The sequence below is a fragment of the Myotis lucifugus genome, unplaced genomic scaffold, assembly GCF_000147115.1.
Source record: "Myotis lucifugus unplaced genomic scaffold, Myoluc2.0 scaffold_26, whole genome shotgun sequence".
Taxonomy (NCBI): domain Eukaryota; kingdom Metazoa; phylum Chordata; class Mammalia; order Chiroptera; family Vespertilionidae; genus Myotis; species Myotis lucifugus.
The window spans coordinates 4,791,710-4,815,520 of record NW_005871074.1 but is presented as its reverse complement, the minus strand read 5'-3'; the positions used below and the strand labels follow the sequence as shown (position 1 = coordinate 4,815,520).

The following is a 23,811-nucleotide window of genomic DNA, read 5'->3' as shown; positions in this document are numbered from 1 at the left end:
GTGGGTCTGTAAACACGAGCGCGAGGGGTGCGGGTGCGCGCCGGGTGGGGGTGCGGGCCAGCCCGCGCTGCGTGTCCTCCTCCGACCGCTGGGCGTTGCGACTGCGTCCCTGTGTGTCGCCAGCGCACACTGGTGTGAGCCCTGCTTCGACGCGCGGGTCATGGCTTAAAAATAGCTGCTCCTCGGTCCAGCGGTCGTGCCGAGGCGGCCGAGGCGACGGCAACAGCAGGAGAGTCATGGCCCAGGGACCCCGGGCGCCTGCGATCGGCCTCCGGGACTGAGACCCCCGCGGCTTAGAGAGGTAGAAGGGCGCCTGCAAGGGGGGAGGGGGGGGTCGCCTTCCCAGTGAGGCTGTGGGGGGAGGGAAGGGGCGGGAGAGGGGGCCTGGGAGCCGCGCAGGCTGCGCCCTCCCGGGCTCCCTCCCGCACCCTCCGCGCCAGGCTGTCTGGGTTGCAAGGGCTGGGCGACAGCCATGAACCTGTTACAACAGCCGGCGGGAGTTGGGGGGATGGGAGGGGGATGGCGCAGAAGGGGCCCCTGGAAGCCTGCAGATGGGATTGCAGAGTGCAGAGGGGTGTACCAGGGACGGGATGGGGCTTCTCCGTCCCCCACCCCCCAGGAGAAAGGGAGTCCCCCGGAGGGCTTCTTGTTGCCACTCAGCATCCCACAGGCAGCAGGGTCTGCTTCCCGGGAGGGATTGGAGTAAAGACATGGGCTCCTTAGGCCTGAGGAGACAGGTAGATGGTGGTGCTGGTGGTGGTGGTGGTGGTGGCGGGGGCGGATATAGGGCTGTGTTTCTCTGCTCTGACTCAGACACTGGAAAAATGTCTCCCTGCACACCCCAAATCCAGTCGCCCCTCACCACTCCTTATCCTAATACCCCCGCTTCTTCCGCCCTGTAAGTGCGTGGTCTCTGCTGGCCCAGGGGAAAGACGAGAGCGTGTGGGATAGGGACGCAGCGTGTGGGCAGGACAGAGGTGGCCTGTGCTGCTGGACCTCCTGCTGAGGGCTCTGGGGCTGAAGACAGGAAGAGGGTGGGAGAGGGGGCCTTCACACCCACCTTCCTGCCTTTTCAGACACACACACACACACACACACGCACAGGCACACACACACACACACACACACACACACGGAGGGCCACCGTGGGAAAGGAGAGGTAGGGAGGGAGGGCTCCTGCCACAGCCCCCGCTCTGCCTGAAGGTCCCAAGTGTCCAAGGCTGGCCCTGCCCAGCGTTGCAGCTCAGCCTATGGTCCCCCTTTAGGGCCAGCTCTCCAGAGCGAGTCAGAGGCAGGGCCTACGAGCCCCAGGGCCCAGCAGGATCTCTCATTCTTCCCTTTCCTCCCCCTTCTCCAGTCTCCCACCCTCATCCCCTCCCCCCACCCCCCCACCCCCAAACACACACACATTCACACAATACTCTAGTCCTGCCTCGGCTCAAAAATTCTCACATTAGAGATGAGGTCTAATCTTGGATGCTGATCAAAGGAGGGTGGTTTGATTGTTGTGCACGTAGATTGGCGCCTTCTCCCATGGCTCATGCATTCAGCAGGTATTCTTCAAACTTACACTCCCCTTTATTGCTGTTCCCACTCACCCCATGCCCCCAACATACACCTCCCATCACAGGCTTATCTCTGAGTCAGTGGTCAGTCGGGCTTATTTCTGAGTCGTGGGGTAAAGCAGCCCATCTCTGGGCACGGGAGGAGGGGGAGGCTTGACATATGTCAGGGCCCCAGCTGCCCCTGTCTTCCTGCTGATTCTCCCTGGATGGAGAGAGCCACCCTCACCTCCCATCCCAGCCTCTCTGGCTGTAGCCCCAGGCAGATGAACCCGGATTCGGGCTGGCAAGAGCTCCAGCGTGGGCACTGCCACCCAAACACCAGATGTTTGTGTGTGTGTGTGTTTGTGTGTGTGTGTGTATGTGGGGGCAGTGGGGGTGGGGCGCTGGAGCAGAAACGGGCAGCTGGGCAGCTCCCTCTCCCTGTAAACAAGGACATGTGACTCTCCCACCTCCTTGTGTGGCTGAACCAAAAGAGCAGAGAGATCGGAGCTGCCGCAGCTGAAGAAGAAAACCCCGGAGCCCTGGCAGGGCCAGACTTCCCTCCCCTCCCCAGAGAATCCGCTCCCCAGGGCCCAGCCCTGTTGGCAGGAAGGGAAGCCGCTACCCCGGACTCACTCAGGTGTGTTTCCCATCCCTTCCTCTTCCAGCAACAGCTACCTGGAGACTGAGCCAGCACCGCTGCAGCCGCCGGGCAGCGCTGCGGTTTCTGCCGCCTCTAAGATGTGCCCTGGGAACTGGCTCTGGGCCTCCATGACTTTCATGGCCCGTTTCTCCCGGAGTAGCTCCAGGTCTCCGGTCCGCACCAGAGGGGCCTTGGAGGAGATGCCCGCTGTTCAACATCCTTTCCTCAATGTCTTCGAGTTAGAGAGGCTTCTCTACACAGGCAAGACGGCCTGTAACCACGCCGACGAGGTCTGGCCGGGCCTCTACCTCGGAGACCAGTATGTACCCAGCAAACCGGGGCCAGGGCCGTGTGTGTGTGTGTGTGTGTGTGTGTGTGTGTGTGTGTGTGTGTATGTGTGTGTGTGTGTGTAGAAAGGAGAAGGGTGCAGACAGGCAGTAAGTTGCATTGTGGGTTCCAGGTTGAGGTTTAAGGGGTCGGAATGTATGGACATGGAGTGGAGGGTTCGGGGGTGGGCAGGATTATTGATCTACCCAACTCTGGTCAGAAAGTCTGTCATTTATTTAGCAAAATTTTTATTTTATTTTTGTTTTTTTTGTTTTTAATGCTTATCCTAGTAATGAGGACATTTTTTCCATTGATTTTTTAAAAATATATTTTTATTGATTTCAGAGAAGAAAGTTAGCGATGAAGGGAGAAGGATAGAGAAATAGAAACATCAATGATGAGAGAGAATCATTGATTGGTTGCTTCCTGCACGCCCCACACTGGGGATGGAGCTCACAACCTGAGCATGTGCCCTGACCGGGAATCGAACCATGACTTCCTGGTTCATAGGTCGATGCTCAACCACTGAGCCATGCCGGCTGGGCTCCATTGATTTTTTAGAGAAAGTGGAAGGAAGGGACGAGGGGGAGAGAGAGAGAAACATCAATGTAAGAGAGGCACATGGATTGGTTGCCTCCCACACATGCCGCAACCCAAGAGTAGGGATTGGACCTATACAACACAGATAGTGCCCTTGACCGGAATCGAACCTGTGACCCTCTGGTGCACAGGCCAATGCTCTACCACTAAGCCATGCCGGCCAGGGTGCAAGATTTATTATTGAAGGCTCTGTACTGGATATAACAGATGGCTTATCTACCTTCCATCTATTATGCTGCAATGTGGGGCTGTGGAGGGAAGAGCATTAGAGGAAACGTAGTCCGCTTCTCTCTCCAGGGCTCTGTAGTATACAAGGAGTTTTTCACATGCATTTTCTCTCTTAATCTTCACAACAGCCTTGTGAGGTAGGTACCACTATCCCCAGATTACAGACGAGGAAACTGAAGCTCAGAGACATTGTGACTGGCCCAAGGTCACACAGGTCGTAAGTAGCAGAGCCAGGACTTGGAGGTTTAAGTTCAGTGCTCTTTCTACTTGAGGAGTTTGCACTGGACGGGGCATCTGCCCTAAGATATGGCCATGTTGCCTGAGAGGCGTCTGCCACTAAGCAGAGGGGTATGGGCCATATGAACACCTAAAGGTGACGTCATAAAGCCGGGTAAATGTGAGCATGAAATAATTGGCAAGAGAAGATTCTGGTTGTCAAAGAGAAATTAAAGTAACAGGGGAGCCAGGTGCGGGAGATAGGGTCAGAGTCATATCATGTCAAGGTTAAGGGGGATGTTAAAAGGGAGCTGGTCCACACTGATGTCCCATCTGATGTCCCAGTCCCCTCTGTTGCATCCATGCCCACACCTTGACCTCCTCTCTTGCTTCAATACCCTGGTGGCAGGAGAATTACTCTCTCCCAGGGTCTTCACACCTTCCTTCAGCGAGATTCCACTGTTAGTATGGACTTCTTGCCTGGAGTTCAGATCCAGTAAATTCTACCTCCAGATTAAGTAAAATCCCCCATGCTCAAAGCTCTCCTCAAAGTTTTATTATGGCTATTGTTTGCCCACCCCCTTAGTCTCTTCTTCTCCAGGCAAAACCTCCCCAGGGCAAGACTCCAGGTCATTGCTTATCTTGGTTCTTCCCTTCTGGGCCATCAGTAAGCAGAGTGGAGGCCTCGGGCCAATGACATTAGCTCCACAGTACACAGACAAGGGACTCTCGCCCACAGCCTGGCTTCCCCACACTTCCTCTAACCTCTACTCAATGCAGGGACATAGCTAACAACCACCGTGAGCTGCGGCGCCTGGGCATCACCCATGTCCTCAACGCCTCACACAGCAGGTGGCGAGGCACACACGAGGCCTACGAGGGGCTGGGCATCCGCTACCTGGGTGTCGAGGCCCATGACTCGCCAGCCTTTGACATGAGCATCCACTTCCAGACAGCTGCCGACTTCATCCACCGGGCGCTGAGCCTGCCTGGAGGTAGGAGGGAGAGCAGGGCGGGAAGGGACCGAGGACGTTGAGTTGGGGGAAAGCCCGAGGGTCCTGGTGTGGGGAGAGAAAGAGTTTAATGACATGACAAAATTCCCAGGATATGCTATTAGGGAAAACATGCTGTCAGCCATTTAAGAAAAGAATATATGGTTGTCCTCGCTGGTTTGGCTCAGTGGATAGTGTCCGCCTGTGGATGGAAGGGTCCCAGGTTGGATTCCGGCCAAGGGCACATCCCTGGGTTGTGGGCTCGATCCCCAGTAAGGGGCGTGAAGGAGGCAACTGATCAATGATTCTCTCTCATCATTGATGTTTCTACCTCTCTCTCCCTCTCCCTTTCTGAAATCAATAAAATATATATTTTTAAAAATAAAATAAAAAACACATGGTGTTCGCTTCAGCAGCACATATGCTAAAATTGGAAGATACAGAGAAGATTAGCATGGCCCCTGGGCAAGGATGACACGCATATTCATGAAGCGTTCCATATTTAAAATAATAATAATAAAATAAAAAATACATGAAATAATGTAAAGACATAAAAAAGGAGAAGAAATGAATCCAAAATGTTCAGAGAGTGGCAAGTTGCACCTGGGTGGTAGGATTATGGGTGATATATTTCCATCTTTTGTTCCTTTATATATTTCTTTTTTTTTTTTTTAAATATATTTTATTGATTTTTTACAGAAAGGAAGGGAGAGGGATAGAGTCAGAAACATTGATGAGAAAGAAACATCGATCAGCTGCCTCCTGCACACTCCCTACTGGGGATGTGCCCGCAACCAAGGTACATGCCCTTGACTGGAATCGAACCTGGGACCCCTCAGTCTGCAGGCCGACGCTCTATCCGCTGAGCCAAACCGGTCAGGGCTCCTTTATATATTTCTAAACTTTCCAATTATTTCTACTTTGAGCATGTCTTGCTTGAGTGATCAGAAAAAAAAAGTGTGTGTAAATAAAAATATATTAAACACCCCCCACAAAAAAAAATGGTTGATAGAAACAGCAAGATGGAAGGTGGGGAGACCGAGGAGCGGCCAGGTCAGACTCAGGGTGTGTCCCATGATGAGCTCAGCAAATATCAGCTGAGGCCCCACACTGCACAGAGCTTGGGTTTGCATTATTCATGAGAGTCTCTCCCTTGAGCCCTCTCTGGGTTTATGGATGCTGACCTGCTGCCTGTTCTCCATATCATTCGGTCTAGAGCAGCGGTTCTCAACCTGTGGGTTGCGACCCCTTTGGGGGTCGAACGACCCTTTCACAGGGGCCGCCTAAGACCATCGGAAAACACATATTGTTTTGTGATTAATCACTATGCTTTAATTATGTTCAATTTGTAACAATGAAATTGGGGGTCACCACAACATGAGGAACTATATTAAAGGGTCGCGGCATTAGGAAGGTTGAGAACCACTGGTCTAGAGAATTTGCTGGGGAATCTGCATTCTTTTTTTAAACATGTTTTTATTGATTTCAGAGAGGAAGGGAGAGGGAGAGAGAGAGAGAGAAACATCAATGATGAGAGAGAATCATTGATCAGCTGCCTTCTGCATGCCTCCCACAGGGGATTGAGCCCGAAACCCAGGCATGTGCCCTGACTGGGAATCGAACTGTGACCTTCTGGTTCATAGGTTGATGCTTAACCACTGGGCCTCACTGGCCAGGCAGGATCTGCATTCTTACCACCCCTCATCTGCACCTCACCCTGTCTCCATGCACCTCTGTCACATCTTCCTCCTCTCTCTCTGCATAGCCCTCTCCCTAGCTCCCTCCAACCCACCGCAAACAGTGCCACAGCCGCCTCTGTGTCTGTCTTCACAGGGAAGATCCTGGTGCACTGTGCCGTGGGAGTGAGCCGATCCGCCACGCTGGTGCTGGCCTACCTCATGCTGTACCACCACCTCACCCTCGTGGAGGCCATCAAGAAAGTCAAGGACCACCGAGGCATCATCCCCAACCGGGGCTTCTTGAGACAGCTCCTGGCCCTGGACCGCAGGCTGCGGCAGGGTCTGGAGGCCTGAGGGGTGGGGAAGGGAGTTTGGGCCAGGTGCGTGGGTCCCTGGCTCCCAGCTGGAGAGAGGAGGCCCAGTGACAGGTATGGGGAGGCCCAGAGAACCCATCCTCTCCTATAGGCAGAGAGAGAGGGCTGGAGCGTGGTCCCACCATTGCTATTTGTCTTGATGGGATGGGGAGTGAGGGTCGGGGTGTGATGGACACCCAGGAGGGAGCTGACCAGGGAAGGAAGCAGCTAGGCTGTTGGCAGAAGTCGGTCCTGGGATTCAGAGCCCGTTGGATTCCATACAGGGCGCCCCCCGGTGTGACTCAGAGCCCCCTCCCCTCTTTGTGCCCAGGTGTTCCCCTTCCTTCATTGTCAAAACAAAAGGGTACCCCTGGCCTGCGCTGGTGCAGGGAATCTGAATGTGATGGCGCAGGGCCTCGTGGAGATGGTAGTGTGGAGACAGCCGGTGAAGAGGTGGCATGAAAAACTGTGAAACCCGAGGGAAAAACCCACAGACTTGTTACTCCAAGCACAGGAAGAGGAGGTGTGGGAGGGTTGGCACTGTGCCCACGGGTGCTGACTGTGGCCCAAAACCACAGAGGTGCATGACTGGGAGCCTTTAGATGATCACTCGCTTACTGGGTCCAGGTGTCTGGAGGAAAAATAAAGATGGTGGACAAGAAGAGAGCCTCCTGAAGTCATTGACAGCTTGTTTGAGTTCTGTGTCTCTCCCCTGAGAACCCAGCCTTGCTGGGGCAGCAACAGTTCTTGACTCCCTCATATTGGTCACAAGACCCCCTTAGCCTTTAAGCCTCCACCCCCAGTTCTTAGGGGAGGTTTCTCCCAAGTCCAATTTCACACTTCTGCTTAGTGAAATTTTGAACTGTTATTTCCAGATGTGTCCACACAGGGGCAGCAGAGGACCAAAAACTTCAGGTTTGAGACCATTTTTACGGAGCCACTCACACACCCTTCATCTCCAAGTTTAGAATACTCTGTTCACAAGCTTGAGTGTGTAGGCAGTGTAACTTTATTCTCAAAAGTCAACCTGGTTTCTATAGCAGGTCCCCATTATGATAGGATAGCAGGATATGATCTTAAACCAATCCCAGCCTAAATCCTTCCTTCAGATTTTTTGTTTTCCTGTCGCCAAGAAACAGGAGGAGGGGGGAGGAGACGTGATGTAATTGCTTCCTCTTCTAATCTTTCTAGGTTTGCCTAAGAGAAGTGTAACACAGGCTCCGTAGTAAACTTAATCAAACATTTGACTCGACAACCAGAGAGAAAAATATGGTCTCTGTTATCCCAAGGGCCAAACTGCCAGCTACCACCTCCCTCCTTTTTAAAAAAGGCGTGTTCCCAGAACAGAATATCTGCCTAAATGGGAGAAAGGGATGGGGTGGGAGAGGAAGGGGGAAATATAGCAAAAACCGTCACAATATATCTAAAGTGTATATCCTACCCCAAAGTATAGAAACTCAGAACCTTAAAGCGGGGTGGTGCCTTCATAGCGGTTCCATTCCCACTCTCCAACGAGACAGACAGAAATCGTCTTTTCCGTGTCTTTGATGATAGTCATCCAGCATTTGTTTGGACGTCTTCAATGGTAAGGAGCAACCACCTCATTTCCACATCATTTTACCAGCTCTGAACATTAGGAAGCGCTAATACAACACCCACGTCACAGTCGGAGGCCGGAGGACCTGAGAGCTCCCGGCTGGAGCACATGGCCAATGGGGCCTTTGCATGTCACCACCTCTTCCCCACCTGGTTACAGGCAGTAGTTCTGTCTGCCTCCACGGGGTTGCTACTGGTATTTAATTAGCTATGAGACAGGAAGCTCCACGCACAGTCAGCATTTAACACATGTTCTTCCTCTCTGTCTCTCCCGTCAGCCCTTCTGTGGTTTGACACCACCTCTCATGGCTCTCCTGTCCTCCCACCTCCAACCTAATGGCTCTGGTTGTTTCCCAGAGTCTTATCAAGTTTCAAGGTTCCTCCTCAGCTTGCCCATGTTGGCAATTCTAATTGTGGCAACGAGATATGGTTGCAATGCTTCAAGCTAGACCTATAGGAGGCCAGCAAGATCTATCAGCTGGGCCTCAAGTGCTGGTTACTCTTGAGGGACAAACTTAGCAAGGGATAGAGTGAGGCCTCTGTTCAGAATGTTGTTGCTAATTAAAATGCATTGGTTCCCTGTTCAGATCATGAGTTAGAGGACTTAAGTATAACCAAAAAGAACCCCAAAAGCACTCAGGCTCTTAGAGGGACTGTTACCATGATCTGGCTGGTATAAATGACAAACCTCCTTTGTTCTAGTTTAGTAAGTATGTTTACTCTTCATGTAAACTACAGCGATCGTAACCCTATTTGTGCAGTCTGATTGTGCCTCAGCTCATCCCCTCGGTTTCCTTCCGGTTGAATCACTTGAGAACTTAATTCTAACTTCTAGCAGAAGTTAGTAGTGTAGCTACTAAAGTACATTTGACCAGAAAACAAGCTTCCAGATTCTCCTCACAGAGCAGATGATCCTTGTTTACTACGTACAAGGCCATATTGTGACTGTGCCCAGGAACTCTTCTGCCTTTACAGGAACTAACTCATTGAATCCTTATAAAAACCATGTGAGGTCAGTGTCATGGTCATTGCTCTGAAACAGAGAAATTGAAGTGACACCATTTCCCCAGGACACACAGTCAGTGGAAGAGCTGGGACGCCAGCCTGGGTGCTCTGGCTCCGGAACAGTGTGTGTGACCGCGTCACGCTGCAATGCCCTGCCTCCCTCTAACTCCACCATTTAAGGGCGTGTGTGTGTGTGTGTGTGTGTGTGTGTGTGTGTGTATTGGTGACCTATGCGGTTCAAGGGACAGCAGAAGGATCCACAGCCTAATCATCACACAGAATCAGTCTTATCCTCCCAGGGGGCTGATGGTGACACCTGTCACAGGTGGGTCTCATTCCCCCTGCTGAAACTGAGGTTAAATGTCCAGTCTTCCTCATCCTGTTCTTGAGGGCACTGGACTGCTTAAACCCAAGCAGAGGACGTGGCAATGAACAGAAATAAACGTGCTCTTGGATTCAGCCTGTGTTTCCAGCCAGCTGAGCCTCGCCCTTCGGGAGCTGTGGCCCGTGTCAAGGTTGTCATCCTGCCCCGTTCTCCACTGGGGCCTCCAGTCTCGGCCTCAGACCCTTGTGGCAGGCCCTTGGGGGACTTTGCTGCCTCTGGGGAGAGGGAGGAAGCTTTGCCTTAGGTCAGTCCCCTCTGTAACGAATCCCAGCTGAGAAGTTCCACAGGGAACAACCTGTGATGGAGAGATCACAGGGGAACCAGAGAGGCAGCAAAGAATGTGCTGGCAAGAGAGAGGGCTGGGCAAAGTTGCACCCCACAACCCATTCCCCCCACCCCCACCCCCGCCCTAGAAACCATCCCTTAAAATAAGGGTGGGGAAGGTCAGGCCCACTAAATCATTTGGTTCGGGCCGTCTAGGTGAGGAGACAGAAGAAAGCTAGGTAGCAGGTATAAATTTTAAGGGGCACGGGGGCGGGGGGGGGGGGGGCGGGGGCGGACCCAGCTGGTGGAAATTACTAAGCCAACCCAGCTGGGTGGGGAAAGAAGGGCCCCTTTAGTAGATGTGAACTTTAAAATTTATAAATGTTACTAGGATAGGAATCTTACAGATAACCAACACAAGGCAGTGAGGCTTATAACCACTCCCGAGGATGTTACTAAGGCAGAATGCTTTGAAAGGACCAATTAGGAGCTAGCAAGCTATGTATCCACCCCTACGCAAAACAGCATGTGCTTCCTCTCTCTCCCCCCTTTCACCCACCCACCCCCGCGTGTGAAATGGGTTCCTGACGCTCCTGTGGCAGGGGTATGCGTTCCCCTGTGCCCACGTGGCTTATGGGCATGTTTGACCAAAGACAGCAGGCTAATTTTTAAGTTGATAATTCTGTATGGCCCTCGAATGATGTTATAAATATCCAAATGGCCCTTGGCAGAAATTTTAAAGGTTCCCCACCCCAGAAAGAAAAGGAAGGCTGACCAGAGGAGTGGTGGGCCAGGTGATCAGGAAAGATAAACCCTTGATCAGAGGTCTCTGTCCTCTGATAGAAGGAGCAAAAGAGCCAAGGGCTCAGGGAAGAGCCCTGCTCACAGCCTCACCCCTGGAATCGGTCAAGATGTGGCCCCAGGTGGTAAAAGGGGGTTTGTGGGTGTCATTAAATTACAACCTTGTGATGGAGAGATCACACTGGATTAGAAGGTGGGTCCGATCACGGGAATCCTTTAATGCAGAGAAACTTTTCAAATTGTGGGGAGAGATCTGACATCTGAGGTGAGGATGGACCCCACTGCTGGTTTTGAAGGAAGGGTCCACCGACTGAGGAATGTGGGTGGCCTCTCAAAGCTGGGAAAGACAAGAACCTGGATTCTTCCTGGGCCCTCCTGACAGGGCTGATTGTAGCCCAGTGAGAACCACGCCAGGCCTCTGATCTACAAGACTGCAGGTCAATAAACTGGCACTGGATAAGCCATTAAGTGTGTGATGATCTGTTACTCTTAGGGGCAGAAATAGAATATTAGAGTCTAGTTATTAGTTACAAGAAATATTAATCATGCTCTGTTCACCGTGATTGTTTTGTGCTCATTAAAGAAAGCACGTTCTAACCTGGCAGGGAATTGTATGCTCCAGGACCTGGGAGCTATCCTAGAAATGCCAACCATCCTCCACGTCCCAGAGCTACCTATTATAAGGGAAAGATTAACAACTTTGTTGCCCAAACAATGGAGTCCCGCCCCAGCCCACATTGCCTGTGATCTGTAACCATTACACTCATTTTTATTCCTTTTGCCTACTTCCCCATGCCTGTATTACCCATCTTGCATACCCATTCTTTTTGTTTGTTTGTTTTGTTAATCCTCACTCAAAGATATTTTTTCCACTGATTTTTAGACAGAATTGAAGAGATGGGGAGAGACAGAGAGAAACATGGATGTGAGAGAGGCACTCCGATTGGTTGCCTCCTCTACGTGCCCCAGCCCTCGGGGGTGGATCGAGCCTGCCCTTGATCGAAATTGAACCTTTGATGCTCCAACCACTGAGCCAAACAGCTAGGACTGTAGACCCATTCTTACTCCTTTTGCTTACTTCCCCATGGAATCTTTGTCCTATCCCATATAAGCTGTTGGCTTATGGGGGTTGCAGAGCAGATTTTCCTGGATGACCTGTTGCTCTCCCATAATGCAGCATTATTGGAATAAACGCTCATCTATGATTCAACCCTGTCTCTGTTTACTTGGCTCAAGTAGTGACAGGCAGCCTGGACCCATTGGTTGTCCAGTTACACTGCAACAGGAAACTCATAGCAGCCCCTTGACTCGCATGAAGATTTTTCCCTGTGAACATCCAGTCACTGGTGAAAAATGCAGGAACTAATCTCTAACACACACACAGACAGGAAGGTCATTCAACAAGGGTGAAAACTAGCACGTGGCAGCAAACCCCACCAGCCAAGGGTGCTTCATGTTTTGTGCAGTTTCAGTAACTGGGAAATGTTACCCAAAATGTGGGTTTCCGGGTCCCCTTACAAAGCTGAAAGGCACCGGGAGCCCGCGGTTGCACGTGACAGTGTCGGTACGGGCTGTCCCATTCCGAGGAGGGAAAGCCGGCTCTCGGCTCATCACTACCCATCGCTGCCTGTTCTCTCACACGGAACCTGCTTTACTTCTTAAGATCATTTGCCACAACCCTTGGGGGTAAGCCACCCCCTACCACTGTGTCCTAATGTCCTGCCAAGATATGTAAGATACTCCTCACCCTGAGGAGCCCTGAGTAATCCACCTTCCCTCATCTCCCAATCCCCACCTGCTCCTAGACATTCTGGAATGTTTTGTTTGTGGGCAGTGGTCACTGGCCTTACAAACGGCCTGGGGTTGTTCCTCTGATTGAGCAGACACTGAAGTCGTCTGCCAGATCCCCATTCAGCGTCTGGAGCCGGGGTGAAGGGGGCTGGTACAGCTGTTCTCTGAGGAAGGAACCTTGGAGGCGAGTGGAAAGAGGCCCAGCCTCGCCTCAGGAAGCGGGGAGGGGATCCTGCAGGAGCTGGCTTCTGACGGTCTGCAGACTGGAAGAAAGGAGCTCCTTTCCCCTGAGGCAGCTTAGCCAGGGGCAGTTTGCATTTTTTAGAATTCTGAGATTAACTGGGAAAGAGAAAAATCGGAGGGGACAGGTCTCTCCCTTCTGGTCCCTGGAGTTCACTCAAACTAGGTCAGGGCTGGGCTAGTCCACATTCTCCATCTATAACCGTGACCGAGCCTGAGCTCTCGATCCCAGGTGAGGACTACAGCAGCCCTGAAGAGGTCAAGGCAAGAGCAATGATAAAAATATTAACCTGGGGAGGGAGACAGAGTGTGATCCAAGAACCTCCATGTCCCCCGACCCGAGGGCCAGAGCACTAGGCTAAGTTGTACTGGCAACTCAAAAATACTCCTTCTTGCCCAGGAGGCGTGGCTCAGTGGTTGAGCATCAACCTATGAACCTGGAGGTCACGGGTTCGATTCCCGGTCAGGGCATATGCCCTGTTGCAGGCTTGATCCCCAGTGTGGGGCATGCAGGAGGCAGCCAATCAATGATTCTCTCTCATCATTGATGTTTCTATCTCTCTCTCCCTCTCCCTTCCTGTCTGAAATAAATAAACTCAATAAAAATATTTTTTTAAAAATACTCCTTCTTGCCCTAGCTGGTTTGGCTGAGTGGATAGAGCATTGGCCTGTGGACTGAAGGATCCTGGGTTTGATTCGGGTCAAGGGCACATGCCCAGGTTTCGGGCTCGATCCCCAGTAGGGGGCGTGCAGGAGGCAGCAGATCAATGATTCCCTCTCATCATTGATATTTCTATCTCTCTCTCCCTCTCCCTTCCTCTCTGTAATCAATAAAAATATATTTTAAAAAAATACTCCTTCTTGCCTCTACCGTGGCACTTCGGCCCCAGTCCAGGGATGGGGCGGGGACCCTCACTTGAATTAGGAAAAAGGAGAGGTATGTCACAAGACCAGGAAAGGGGTGAAAGGAAGTGAGGTGAGGCAGGACACCCAGCCTCACTCCATTCTCCTGCCAATGCATGCCAGGAACCACAGCTCCCAGCTGCCAAGCAAGATGAGACGGTGACCAGCCCAGCTCAGGGCACACAGGTGAATGATCACAGCCTCCAACACGCCGGGGCTGGAAGGAATCCGGGAGAGCTTCTCATTCGGTGATTTTCTGATCGTGCTTCGGGGCTCCAGTACTGCAAACTAGCTTTCCCTGGGGCCACTGATGTGGAGGGGAACAGGGAGAGAAACGCCACCGCCATGGGATTCAAACAGAGCAGCTCTATTTTTACGTCTTTTATACATGCAGCTTCTGTTCTTCAGTATTATTTAATAAAACAGATTCTGCCCCCTTTCCCCCCCCCCCAAAAAAAAGAGAAAAAGGTTTGAAAACCATCGATCTTATCTAATCATTCAGTTTATAAATGAGAAAACTGAGCCCCAAAGAGGTGAATAACGGGAAGTCACAGAGCAGGTGCCAACACCAGGGCTCGGTCATGGGGAGCTGGCTCGGAGTCCGCCAGATTTCATTCTCCGCTTCTTCCTGTTATTCATAAAACTGCCCTGAGCTTCAGCTAGGCTCACGACTGTCCAGCTGGAGACCTCGCCCCCCAGTTCCCTTTGCAGATAGATGTGCCATGAGACTAAGCCCTCACCGATGGAACGGGGACAAAAGCAATGCTCAAATTCTTACAAATAAAATGCTGTCCTCCACTTCTTCATATCCTCCCTTGGGGTCAGAACATAGATATATAGTATACCTGGCAAGCCAGCTTCTGCTATATAAACAAGAAACACATCTTAGCACAGGGACAAACAGCAAGAAAAAAGAAGCTTGGTCTCTGGTGGCTTCATCAAGCAGAACCACCTCCTTTCTTTGGAAAATTCATGACATGGAAACAAACTAGATTGCCTGAGTCTCTGTACTTTTATGTCTCTTTGTTATAGTAGCTATTATCATTTATCTATTGCTAAATAGTAAATTACCCCAAAACTCGGTAGCTTAAAACAACAAACATTTGTCTCAGAATTTCTGTGATCAGGAATTCAGAAACAGCTCAACTGTGTGTTTGTGATTGGCCCTGAGTACCCTGTTTGGAGCTCTCAGCAATCCATAGTGGCTCCCTCTGCTGGGGCTGGGTGCCTTTGGAAAGGACTAAAATGTGCACCAGTGTCTGCTTTTCCTAGCCCTGGGCCAGATTAGATCAGGCAAAGACTCAAAGCCTCCAGAGACCCACTTCTGCCTGCAGTCCCATTGACACTCAAATTTTATTAGCCTCAGCCTATCAACCACAGGATGGGGCGAGAGGTCTTCCAACAGGGTGGGGCTACTGCCTTCCCCCCAGGAAAAAACTGGATAACAAAGGTTTACTGGAGAAAGATGTTCTCTACAGTGTGAGGGAAAGACTCAGCACAGGAAACCCCAGAGCCCCTAAACCTGGCTTCTGCTCACAGAGCTCCAGTCACTCTGCCCTCCCTCTGCTGGAGGCCAAGGTGAGTGGCTGCACACAAAACTTTGTGTGTTGGCCCTTTAAGAGGGTGCCTGCATTTCCAGCCATCTCTTGCAGGCAGACAGCGACCCTGCTGCTTTTCACAGCCAGATGTTCTGTGGGCACCTTTTTCACTTCTGGTGCTCTCTGCTGGGGGGTCCAGCTTGGGGATTAGACCCCAGAGTTCTCAGTGGCAACCCCCCCAACCCCCCATAACTTCAGTTTCTGTCTGTGGGATCCACCAGCCCTTTCCCACCTCTGCCCTTCCTACCAGTCTCTATGTGGTCTCCACTTTCCCTCCTTGGTTATCAGGGTTCTCTCCAGCTAGTCTTCAGTTGATTTTTCAGGGTGTTTTTTCTGTATTTTAGTTACATTTCCAGTTTGCTCCTGGGAGAGTATCAGTAGCTTCCACTTACTCTGCTGCCATTGTGGAATCTCCGCAAGGACACTTAAGAGTAAATGGTTTGCACTTCTCCTCTCTAACCAGAGGGTAAATAGCTTAAATCACCCTACTCAGGGAGACAGATATCAGAAATCCAATTAAGTGCCATTTGCCAACCACACCCAAGGACAGACAAATTAAGAGAATAAGCCTCACTTTAGTACATCAGCATAAAGCTGATGAGTATTCTATTGATCTGCCCCTAAGACCTCCCCTAAATGCCCGGCCTTTAAAACCCCTGAAAATGAGTGTCTCAGCACATTCTCCCTCCAGAGAGCTTGCCTATGCCATTCCCTTCCCACCCCTGCTCCACATAACCTCTAAGGGACCTCACAAGGCTTGCAACCAGGCGAGCGATGGGCAGCAGCAGCTCATCCTGGGCTAACCCCCTGAACAAGGCCTGCTTTTCTTTTCTCTGACTTCCAGAGTCAAAGCAGCCCAGCCAAGGCTCTCCTGTTGCTTTTTCTTGCCCTTCCTTGTTTCATTGCCTTAAGTATGTTTTTGCTGGAGTCAATAAATCCTTGCTTGCTTTTCTACACTTTGATTCTTGATTGAAATTTTTCCTTCAAGAAGACAAGAATGGAGGTCTCCTCATCTCCTCTTCTCCCTGGTAACATCTTTTTGGCTTAAACCATATAACCCACTAGAGGCCCAATGCACGAAATTCGTGCAAGGGGCTCGGTCCTCGCAGTTGCGGTGGCTTGCCTCGGCCCTTGCAGCCATGGCTTCTTCTGGAAGGTCGTCTGGAAGGACGTCCAGAAGGTCATTTGGCTGTCCGGTCTAATTAGCAAATTACGTTTTTATTATTATAGATGAGTTTGGGGCCATTGTCTCTCTCAACTGGCCTCCTCGCTTGGAGTGTATCTTCAACAAATCCCACGTTGTTTTACTTTCATTTTTGTTGACCTTAAAATCTTTTCTGCATTGATGAGAAAAACCGAGGTCCCAGCTGGTAACCCCAATCGGTAACAATTGGAGAGAGAGAGTGGCCAAGAAGGAAAGTGCAGGGCATTGTTATGACCCAGTTTCCAAAGTCAAGCATTATCACCTCTACTTCATTCTACTAGTTGAAGAGTCCACAAGTCCAGCCCAATCTCAAAGGAGTGGGACCCAGGCTCCACCTCTAGAAGGGCGTATGAAAGAATTTGGGGACTTATTTTCAAATCCACCACAGGATCTCAGCCTGCATCCTAATTAATACACTAGATGCACTGGCTCTGGTTAAGTGCTACCTCAGAGCCATGATGCTTCATGCTGCAGTTTGATAACAATAATAATGAGCATTTTGGGGGGACTTTTTATGTATCAGGCACATGCCAAATATGTTTCAAACACTTTGTTCATTGTATGACCCTCAGTGGTAGAATCTACTGGCCCTAATTTCTAGGTGAGGAAATTGAGGGTTAATGTAGTAAGACCATGCCAGATCCCAGAGGCCTCACTCTCAACCACTGCACTCGTGTTGGGGAAAGAGCATATTTTGTGGAGATATACGAAGTGTGGTTGGAATTCTGTCACGTGAATTTCATGATTTTTAGTAAGACTTAACCTTCTTGGGATTAAGAAAATAATAATACCCTGAGGGTTGTGGTGAGGAATAAATGAAAATGTGTGAAGCACTGAGCACAGGTGTTGGCATGCAATGAAGGTCCAATAATAGAGGGTTCTCTCCTCTCCTCTGCTTTATTCTTGAATCTCCACTTTCATACATGAGATGATTCAGATCTGGCCTAGTGTAATGACTTCATTCCACCAATGAAAAAATATAGCAGGTCTTGCAGAATTCCTGGAACCAGGTTAGGCTGAACCCCATGGCTTCTGTTGCTTCACAACCTTCCGGTTTGTAGGAGGAGCTTCAGGGGATGCTTGAGAGACTTGGGGAAAGCCCAGGCATCCTTCCAAAACTGACTCAGCCTCTGGAGAGAGAAAGGAGGATCGGCCTCCTCAGTCACACCAACGCCTTTTTCTCCTGTTGGACTTCCATGTGGGTGGAAGCTGGGGGCGGGGCGGGGAAATTGTTACTTCACTTTCTTGGAGAACCACAGACCAGGATCTGGGGGACATTCCTGGGTAGGTTATGAATACTTTTGGCCAAGAGTGGCATCAGTCCCCTAAAAGCATCCTGGTACTGAGACCAAACCTTTTAAGAATGAAATGAGTGAAGGGCCTCATTTGCTCAAATATACAATAAACAACCCTAAACTCCTTCAAAGAATTGTGTGTTCCTCTCATGAAAACCGGTTTCTTAAGAAATAACACTGTTTTGGAAAATGTTGTGACAATTTGTCTAACTTTGAAGTATGACATGTTTATTTGCATTTAATTATCACTTTTTACAACTGACCATGGTTAAGCATGCTCTTCTGCATTTTAGGGCTGCATTTGGAGGCCATGAAAGAGAGAAGAGAGCCTCTTATAAAGGTAAAATGGTGTGCTTACGATTTCTATGCTCCTCCACAGAATTAGCCATCTCTCCCCAAAGCGTTTCTCTAGTCTAGTGCTTACAGGGCCTTAAATGAGGGGGTTTATGGGCTGAATAAGAGAATGCTGGGATGGGGCAGTGGGAAAGAAGAGAATCCCCGACTTCTTAGAAGTTTTCCATGGAAGAATTAGAAACACAGTTCTACTTCAGATTTTTCAAGTCTCTTTGAATGTAATTCATCTTCTTCTTTACAGTTTCTGTTTCTTCCTCATTAGATAACCAGCTGTGTCTTCCTGATTCACAGGAAGCTGGCCTATGAAGCATCACCTGGTTGGGGTGGGGGTGGGCTGAGTCATCTAAATTGTATTGACATGTGAGAAATCAACTTGTTTTGTGATAGGGACTTTCAATCTAGGAAAATGCAGGGATCAAACCAACCTTTCAAAAATGCCAAGGTCAAAGCCCTTCCTCCAGCCTACATCTCCCAGTCTAAGCTGTCATGAGGCATTGCCTCATGGCCACAATAACCGGAAGGGTTGAGAGTGGGAGATGGGAAAGGTATGCATCAGGTTTTCTAAATTAGAGTCCTTAAGTGTCTCAGAAGACCTTACTGAAAGCTTATAATGTCAGGCTTCAGAGAATAATATAGGGGCTCTCCCTCCCAGAAGCATGCCCACGCCTTTCCTTTCTCTCTTCCTTTACCCCCAGGCATGTTACTATTATCTTCCTCACTCACAAGCTCCAAGGGCCCTTCCTTTATCTCTAACTTGTTTCCTAAAGCCATTTCTTCTACAAATTACTTCTTCTTCCTCTGTGATTTTATAAATAAACTAGAGGCCCGGTGCACAAAAATTTGTGCACTGGGGGGGGGGGGGTCTCTCAGCCAGCCTGTGCCCTCTCGCAGTCTGGGACCACTCGGGAGATAATGACCTGCTGGCTTAGGCCTGCTCCCGGGTGGCAGAGGGCAGGCCCAATCCCTAGGTGCAGCCCCTGGTCGGGCTCAGAACAGGGCCGATTGGGGAGTTGGGGCGCCGCCCCCTGTCATGCACAGAGCAGGGCGGATCGGGAAGTTGCGATGCCACCCCTAGTCACACTCAGGGTAGGGCCGATTGGGAGGCTGTGGCCCCGCCCCCTGCCACACACAGAGCCGCAGGGCGATCAGGGGGTTTGGTCGCTGCCCCCTGTCACGCTGATCCCGGTGCTGGGAGGCATATTACCCTTTTACTATATAGGATAGAAGCCTGGTGCATGGGTGGGGGCCGGCTGGTTTGCCCTGAAGGGTGTCCTGGATCAGGGTAGGGGTCCCGCTTGGGTACCTGGCCAGCCTGGGTGAGAGGATGATGGCTGTTTGCAGCTGGTCACACCCCCTTCAGGGTGGGAGTCCCCACTGGGGTGCCTGGCCAGCCTGGGTGAGGGGCTGAGGGCCGTTTTCAGGCTGGCGGGTGACTGAAGCTCCCAACCTGTCCTTTTTTCCTTTTTGTTTTATTCTGGGCCAGCTTTAGCTCTGAGGCTCAGCTCCAGCTATGAGACCTCTGCTGCTGAAAGCAGGTTTCTGGCCTTTGTTTACCTTCTGTATTTGAAACAATGTTGTGGTCCTGCTGGCTGAAGCCCAGGGTTTTGTTTAGCTTCTATATTTGTTACAATGTTGCTTAGAGTGCAGCTGAGAGGCCGGCAAGGCAGGCGGGGAAGCTTGGCTTCCTCCGTCACTGAAGCAAGCAAGCCTCCCTGTTCGCATCAGCTGCCTGGCTGCCGGCCGCCATCTTGGTTGGCAGTTAATTTGCATATCTCCCTGATTAGCCAATGGGAAGGGTAGCGGCCGTACGGCTAATTACCATGTTTCTCTTTTATTAGATAGGACTAGAGGACCGGTGCACATGCACCCTTGGGGTCTCTCGGCCTGGCCTGTGGGGATCAGGCTGAAACCGGCTCTCCGACATCCCCCCCCCAGGGGTCCTGGATTGTGAGAGGGCAGTTCTTGGGTGACCCACCCCAGAATTGGGCTCCCTCCTCTCTGGTTTTGGGGTGTGTCACCTGAGAACCACAGCTGCCAAGTCAGTACACCTTGGCAGCTCCTGTGTTGAGCATCTGCCCCCTGGTGGTCATTGTACATCATAGCTAGTGGTTGGACAGTCTGATGGTTGCTTAGGCTTTTATATATATAGATGTTCTCTTATAGTTTGGGAATAAAAACACATGAATTGGTATAGAACATTCTGATGACTGCACTCATGCAGGTGCCACTGCGATATTCACTGTCCTGCATGACCAGCTCAGTCTGCATGAGAACTCCCATGGTTCCCACCTTCATCTTCCCACATCAGCTCCTTAGTCTAGGTGGGGAGGAGACATTCCTCACTCCTGACAATTTTCCTTCCTAGATGCACCTCACAATTAGGTTCACTTATAGACACCTTTCCCCTGAGTCAATGAATATAAAGAACTATTGGATAAGTAACAATGACTTTTTTAATTGCTTACACTGCACCTAGAATGTGGCTTAAATTAAATGTTATACACATGCATGCACATACATACATCCATTCCAAAAATATTTATTGAACAAGACACTGGAACCACCAAAAAATGATTCATGCCCTTGAAAATTCTATTATAAGGAAGGCTCATGAAGGGATCAAATTCAGGGAGTCACATCATTATTCTTAAAATCCTGTAACATACTACATTGTACATGAAAAGTGCTGAAAGAGATAGAGACAGGGAAGAGATGAGAATGGTGGGCCACGTAGAGATGAATTTTTAGCTGAATCTTACAAAATGTCAGGCACAGAAAGAAAAAGAGCGCATTCCAAACATAAGCCATGCCATGTACAAAATCAGTCAAGAAAGAATATACTGTATTCGAGGAACTACAGCAAAAGCTTCATAGCTGATGAATAGCGTGTGGGAAAGGAGAGCACCAGGAAACAGGCAAGGCCAGACTGAAGTGATTTGAGTGCCATACTCTAGAGTTCGACTGTATCCTGTGGACACCAGGGACCAATAAAAGTTATTAAGCTCAAGAAATAAATGGTTAGATTTATGTTTTAGAAAGGTAACTCTGTGGCCAGCAGAGAGGATGGATTTCAGAGTAAGATCACAGCATTATTTCTCTCAGCAAAATTGTATGAGAATTTTTTGGGACAAGGGATGTTAAATAAATATTTCTGGGGTTCACCCTTTAACTACTGAATGAAAATCTCTGGGCTCCAGGCCTGGGAGCCTGCATATATAACATCTCTAATATCACGGGCCCTACAAGTCTGAGCCATAGAGTCACAGAGGCCACTTAGAAAGGTTTCACAATTGTCCGATTCAAAGATGAAATTAGGGAGATCTGTACAGGCTGCCCTTCCAGGCTAGCTAATAATTTTTTTAAGGCAATTATATAATTAAGTGCTAAACATTTGTTGCAGACTGCTATGTTATCTTGGCCAAGTCATTTGCTACCTTGACACCAGGCATTTATATGACAAAGCACGATATGCAAATTGAGTTGGAGTGTCACAAATTCCCAAGAGATAAAGTATTTATCACTTTCAACTTAGGGGTTGCAGGAAGATTAGATTAAGCCATTCTTATTTGTTTGCTTGCTTATTTACTGTCTCCTCTCACTCTCCTGTAATTCCCAGGTGAGTAGAAACCTTGTTGACACTGATGGGTCTCTGGTGCAAAGGTGCCAACCCGAAGAAAAAGTAAAAACATTCTGAAAAAAGACAAAAAGAAGGCGTAGGAAACGCTGCAACGTCTGGTGAAAGCAAGCACATTGGACAGGGAGTTAGGAGCTTCCGTCTTTTTCCATGTAGTGCTTACTATTCATTCAACACCTTCACGGTGCTGGATGCTGAAGATTTTACCCCGAAGGCATTGCCAATGTCCATACCAGGATTTGATTCCGGTACTCAGGATTAAGGAGCCCTGACAAGTTTACATTGTGGATGAAAAAAGGGGTGCTGTGATAGATCATAAGTTCCTAACTGGGTCATGGTGGGTGGTCAAGACCCAGGCATATAACTTTTTAGTAAAAGGTTTATCTTGGCTTACCTCTGCCCATCGTTTCTGTGGATTTAGGTTAACAAACCTTTGAAATGCTTATTTTCAGACCCCTCCTTCAAGACACAACTTCCCTGGAGAGAGCATATAATCTTAACTATCTTCTAATCCACCACCCACCTTGCTTTCTCCCACCTCCATGTAACCTCCCTTATGTCACCTCAACTTCAAATGCACAAAAGAAACTGTAAAACTGTTACTCTCTGCAGCAGTTTAGATCTGGCTTCCTGGCAATTGTCGTCAGTTTAGGCTCAAATACACTCACATGAACATTCCCTACAGGTTTGTACATTTCTTACGTGGACAACATTAAGCTTAAACGTCAAGCCTGAATTCCTTAGTAAACAACATTAGTGGACAACATTAAGCTTAAACGTCAAGCCTGAATTCCTTAGTAAAATGCGGGACTGGCCAAAAATGAGATGATTCCAGATTTCACTTTGTCATTCATCTTCTTTACCTTCTGGCTTCAGTTCCCCCCTTTACCGTGAACAAAGGGACGTGCTAGGCGCCAAATCCTTGCCCTCGGAGCAGAAATGTAACCGCTCCTCCAAGAACTGGTTCCTCAAAGAGCGATAGAAACCGTAATCGATCCGGAGGCGGAAAACAATGTGGCACTAACTGTTCGGTGTCTCCCCGGCCCCCGGCGGGGGAGGCTGGTCCCGCCAGCTCCGGGCCAACTCGCGGCGGCGCGCGCTCCTCTTTCCACTTAAGTTTTCCCAGGGCCGGGAAGGTGGGGGTGGGGGTGGGGGTGGGGGTGGGGGTGGGGGTGGCCCCCCCCCCCGCTCCGCCCTGGGAGGGGGGCGGGCCTGCAAAGAATACCCGAGGCCCCAGAGGAAGACTCCCATTGGCCCGGAGGGCGGGTGACGGACGGGGAGGGGGCGGGGCGGGGCTTCCCGGGGTATATATGGGAGGGGGGTGTGCACAACCTGTGTCAATTTCGGAGCCTCTGGCCGCTCTTGTCCTCCGCGTGGTGCGACCTGAGCCGTCTCCCTTAAGGCTTTCCCCGCAGCTGGCCGAGAGCCTCTGCCGCCTGGGTACCCCCCTCCTGCTCGGTGGTGCCCCACATCTCCCCCACCCCCGGGGCCCTTCCTGCATTTCCTCGGCGGTGTGTTGATTCGGGGGACTTTCTGTTTGTTTTCTCCTCTTTCCTCTTTGTTGCTCTAAAACCGGCCTCTCCGAAGCCCCTCACTCCGAAGGGAGCTCGACTTCTGGAGAAAGGCGGCCGCGGCGGACTCACCGTCCCCACCTGCGGACCGGCGAGGGCCAGCGAGCCGGTGCGCCCTCCCGCCTGCCTCCCCCGCCGCCTGCGTCCGTCCGTCCGCCTGGGAAGCCCGCCGCGCGTTCATTGATGCACCCATTCCAGTGGTGTAACGGTGAGTCCGGGGGCGAGGAGGGGGCGCGGGGCTCGCCGGGGACGGGGAGGGGGCGCCAGACTTAAGATCTGAGGCTCGCTCTGTCTTTCGAGCCAAGTTTCTCTTGAAATGGGGCGGGCGAGAAGGCGTCCTGGAGCCCAACTCGGCTCTGCACAGCGCGGAAATGGAAAAACAACCAAACAAACCAAAGCAAAGCCCCGACCTCGCGGGCGGGCGGGGAAGGGTCTCCGAAGGGGCGGCGGCGGCGGGGGCGTGGGAGCCGAGGGGTTCGCGGCCTTTGTGTGGCGGCTTCGCTCTCCTACCCCTTCCCCTGCCTTTGTGCGCTCCCAGTCTGTTCTTTGTTGTGATTGTCGGAGGAGCCTGAGATCCGCGCTCGGGCT

The 23,811-nt window shown here is 50.6% G+C and overlaps 2 protein-coding genes and 1 non-coding gene across 8 annotated transcripts in view; all 3 read left to right on the top strand.

Moving 5' to 3' along the window:
- The first annotated feature begins 39 nt into the window (after positions 1–39).
- Positions 40–7,244, top strand: DUSP26 (dual specificity phosphatase 26). Of its 2 annotated transcripts, none has more exons than XM_023751874.1 (4): positions 40–301; positions 2,213–2,506; positions 4,408–4,553; positions 6,384–7,244. In XM_023751874.1, the coding sequence occupies exons 2-4, from the start codon at positions 2,286–2,288 to the stop codon at positions 6,581–6,583; spliced, it is 567 nt and encodes a 188-aa protein (XP_023607642.1). In that variant the 5' UTR covers positions 40–301; positions 2,213–2,285; the 3' UTR covers positions 6,584–7,244. The 2 variants fall into 2 exon arrangements, with proteins under 2 accessions (XP_023607642.1, XP_006086276.1); XM_006086214.3 differs by having other exon boundaries at positions 4,339–4,553.
- On the top strand, positions 4,951–5,056 carry LOC111825450. The gene has a single exon (XR_002828616.1). It is a non-coding gene; the product is annotated as a U6 spliceosomal RNA (small nuclear RNA).
- A 15,761-nt stretch (positions 7,245–23,005) lies between the features above and the next one.
- Positions 23,006–23,811, top strand: part of RNF122 (ring finger protein 122) — a 13,471-nt gene continuing 12,665 nt past the window's right edge. For all 5 annotated transcript variants that reach the window (XM_014453608.2, XM_023751869.1, XM_023751872.1 and 2 more), the window contains exon 1: positions 23,006–23,431. In XM_014453608.2, the coding sequence (XP_014309094.1) occupies positions 23,407–23,431 (25 nt within the window). In that variant the 5' untranslated portion in view covers positions 23,006–23,406. The remainder of the gene's footprint in view (positions 23,432–23,811) is intronic.